Below are 2869 nucleotides of genomic sequence, written 5' to 3'. Positions count from 1 at the left end.
TAAATTAGATCTTGGCTCTTCCCAGGGTCCTAAAAGAGCCTCAGGGAACTTTCATCTCCTCCCCTTACCTCTCAAACCCTGTAGGATCCCAGCCCCCATCTTCAGAGTAACAGAAAGTCAAAAACAATCAGGCCACTCGTTGCCAGGTCCCTGTGGTACAGCCAGCCACATCTGGTATCAGGGTCTCCAGCCGTTACCCCCTCTCCCCATCAGGCGAGATCGATCACAATGAGTCGTAGGTTATGCATTAGGATGGTTTTAATCATAGCCACGTCTGTGGAACCAAGGCCTTTCTTACAGTGTATTTTTCATATAGAGAAATCAGCAGTTTGATGAGTTCCTCTCCCAAAGGCTAAAGGCCGTTTCTGAGCTGCTAATTCATCTAGAAAGAGCAGCATGGACGAAAGCCGGGTGGGAGGCTGCCAGGCCCTCCTGCTCCAACAGGGCTGCTTGGATCCAGCTCCACTCCCGCAAGAAGCAGATGGCAGACTCGGAGGGGGCGTCTGGAGAGAGTTTAATGGGGGGACTTGTTACAGCAGTGAGCAGGGTCAGGGGAAACCTGTAGGATGGTGAAGCACCCTTGGGCTAGCAACAGCTGGAAGCCCTGACCATCCCAGGCCCTGGAACAAAAGGAGGGAACAGCTGTGGGATGAGTGAGAGCTGGGGTTGTGGGCAGGGAGAGGGGGTGAGGTTGGGGAGAGCAGAGTGTGAGTTCCCAGCAGAGCCCCTGAAAGCCATACTGGAGATTCGTTCTCTATCAGGGTCAGGCTAAGTCCTCTCTCCTCCTGCTTCACTTCTCTGCTCGTCACCAAGGGCTCCTGTTTGCTGAGTTTTAGCCTCTTGACCTTCATAATCAGCTCATCCCTTGACCCCACGCAAGGACTTGCTGAAAAACAATCCGATGTTCAGAACATGACTTGAATGTTTTAAACCAATGGTTCAAGACCAGGTGGAGGGTATGGTTTTGCCCACCACCCCAGGGGACATTGCCATGTCTGAAGGTTTTTGGAGTGACTATGACTTGAACTCCTGGCTATCTGGTGTGGAGAGGTCAGGGATGATGTTATACTGTGCACAGGACAGTTTCTAACAGAAAACGTCACCCAGCCCAGGATGTTAACATCACCGAGGCAGGAAAGCCTGTGTTCAGAGATGCTTGGCTTCCTGCCATTAGCCTCTTCCTCAGTTTCCAGCTGGACCCCCCTCCCACCCTCTGCATCTCTTCAGACCAGTCTGCCTGCCTGCTTGAGCCTGTCTGTCCTGCGTGGAATCTGGATAGCGCTTCCTAACGGCATCAGTAGTTCTGATCATCTTCCCACTACACCCCCAGGCTTATCGCCTTCTGCAGACCATCCCTTCCCAGCCAGACTAGCCCGTGACTTCAAGTCCTTTGCCTCCTTCTTCCTCCTCTCTCTTCTAAGGCCGCTTGTCCTCCAGACCCTGTCCCCATCACCGCCCTCCCAGACTCAACTACATTCCAGTCACTCCTCTCTCTTCAACGGATGGTTCTTCTAAACACAGTGGAATAAAACAGAGTTGTCTGGGTGTTTGTTCCAGAGCTAGTCAAGGTTATGCTCAAAGATATTTATGCTCTTTCCCCAGCTGTCACCTTCCGGCCCCTGGACGCTCTCCCCACAGAACCCCCACGCTCACGTCTCCCTGATGGCCTGGACCTTGAGAACAGCTGAGCTAGCATCTTGTCCTGCCTCCTCTGACGAGCTGGAAAGGTGAGCCAGAGAGGTATGTTCTCCCCGTGGCCCCTGGAGAGAGGGCTTCTTGGGGAACAGAGCCTCCACATGGGGATCCCAGGCCCTGGGGAGGGCCTAGCTAAGAGAGCTGCTGACCTCCTCATGGTGCCCCTCCCTTCTAACTGGCCCCCTCTCCTCGCACTGTCACCCTCCCCCAGCCCCCACAGCTCAGCCTTAATAGTCCACATGGATTCATCTCGTTAGCCCCCCGAGATGAAGTTGGCCGAGGTCCAAGCTGACCAGAATGCCCAGCTCCCTTCATTCCTTCCCCCAGGCACCCCTTGACACCCTGAAAGGTAAGCAGAGAAGGTGCCCCAGGCCCTGAGTGTGAGGCCTCCGCCTCACTGTCCACCCAATGCTTCCACAGTCCAGGTCCATCACCAGCAGTCGAGCCACCCCGTGGGGGAGGTCCCAGGACCCCCGGCCTCAGCCCCAGTATATCCAGCAGAAGCAGGACTGCCAGGGTCGAAGCAGGGCTGGGGGGGGCGTCAGGGTGACAGTGCTGGCCCCACCCTCACTGCATTCCCACAAGCTCTGTGATCGGAGGTGTCTGCACCATGAGCTCCTCATAGCAATTCAGAAAGAGCCGGAAGCGGGCCAGGTACGAGTCCTCGTTGTACGGCAGCTGCTTCTCTTGGAGGAACTGGGATACGACTGGTTTCACCTGATGGAGGATGAACAAGAGAGGCCGCTGAGCTGGGCTCGTGGGCTGCCTGGCCCTGTGGTTCAGGACCCGTGGTCCAGGCCCCGTGGTCCTGGCACCGTGGTCTGGGCTCTGTGGTCCGGGCTCTGTGATACTCTTAGGGAGCCCAGCCTCCCGTTTCCCCACAGGCAGCCTGTTCCACAGTGCATTCCAGCCCTCCTTGGCTACACGGGAGGACAAAAGCTAGGGTCTCTTTCTTCCAAACACCAGCTGTGTGCCAACTGCCCCAAACATTTCTTCAGGTCATTCTTACACTGTCATAGACAGTACTGCTCGCCCCATTGTAAAGATGAAGAAGCTGAGGCTCAGAGAAGGTAACTGGGGCAGAGCCACACTGCTGAGAAGTCGTGCAGAGCCACACTGCTGAGAAGTCGTGCAGAGCCACACTGCTGAGAAGTGCAGAGCCACACTGCTGAGA

The 2869-nt window shown here is 55.7% G+C and overlaps 1 protein-coding gene across 1 annotated transcript in view; it reads right to left on the bottom strand.

Moving 5' to 3' along the window:
• Nucleotides 1–2262: 2262 nt before the first annotated feature.
• FADS6 (fatty acid desaturase 6) overlaps nt 2263–2869 on the bottom strand; it is a 38649-nt gene continuing 38042 nt past the window's right edge. The window contains exon 10 of the mRNA XM_006886381.1: nt 2263–2412. Coding sequence (XP_006886443.1) covers nt 2263–2412 — 150 coding nt within the window. The remainder of the gene's footprint in view (nt 2413–2869) is intronic.

This window comes from Elephantulus edwardii, unplaced genomic scaffold, assembly GCF_000299155.1.
Source record: "Elephantulus edwardii isolate Elephantulus edwardi_28Jun2011 unplaced genomic scaffold, EleEdw1.0 scaffold00048, whole genome shotgun sequence".
Taxonomy (NCBI): Eukaryota; Metazoa; Chordata; class Mammalia; order Macroscelidea; family Macroscelididae; genus Elephantulus; species Elephantulus edwardii.
Note: the sequence above shows the minus strand (reverse complement) of the source record. Positions and strands in the feature narration are given on the sequence as shown.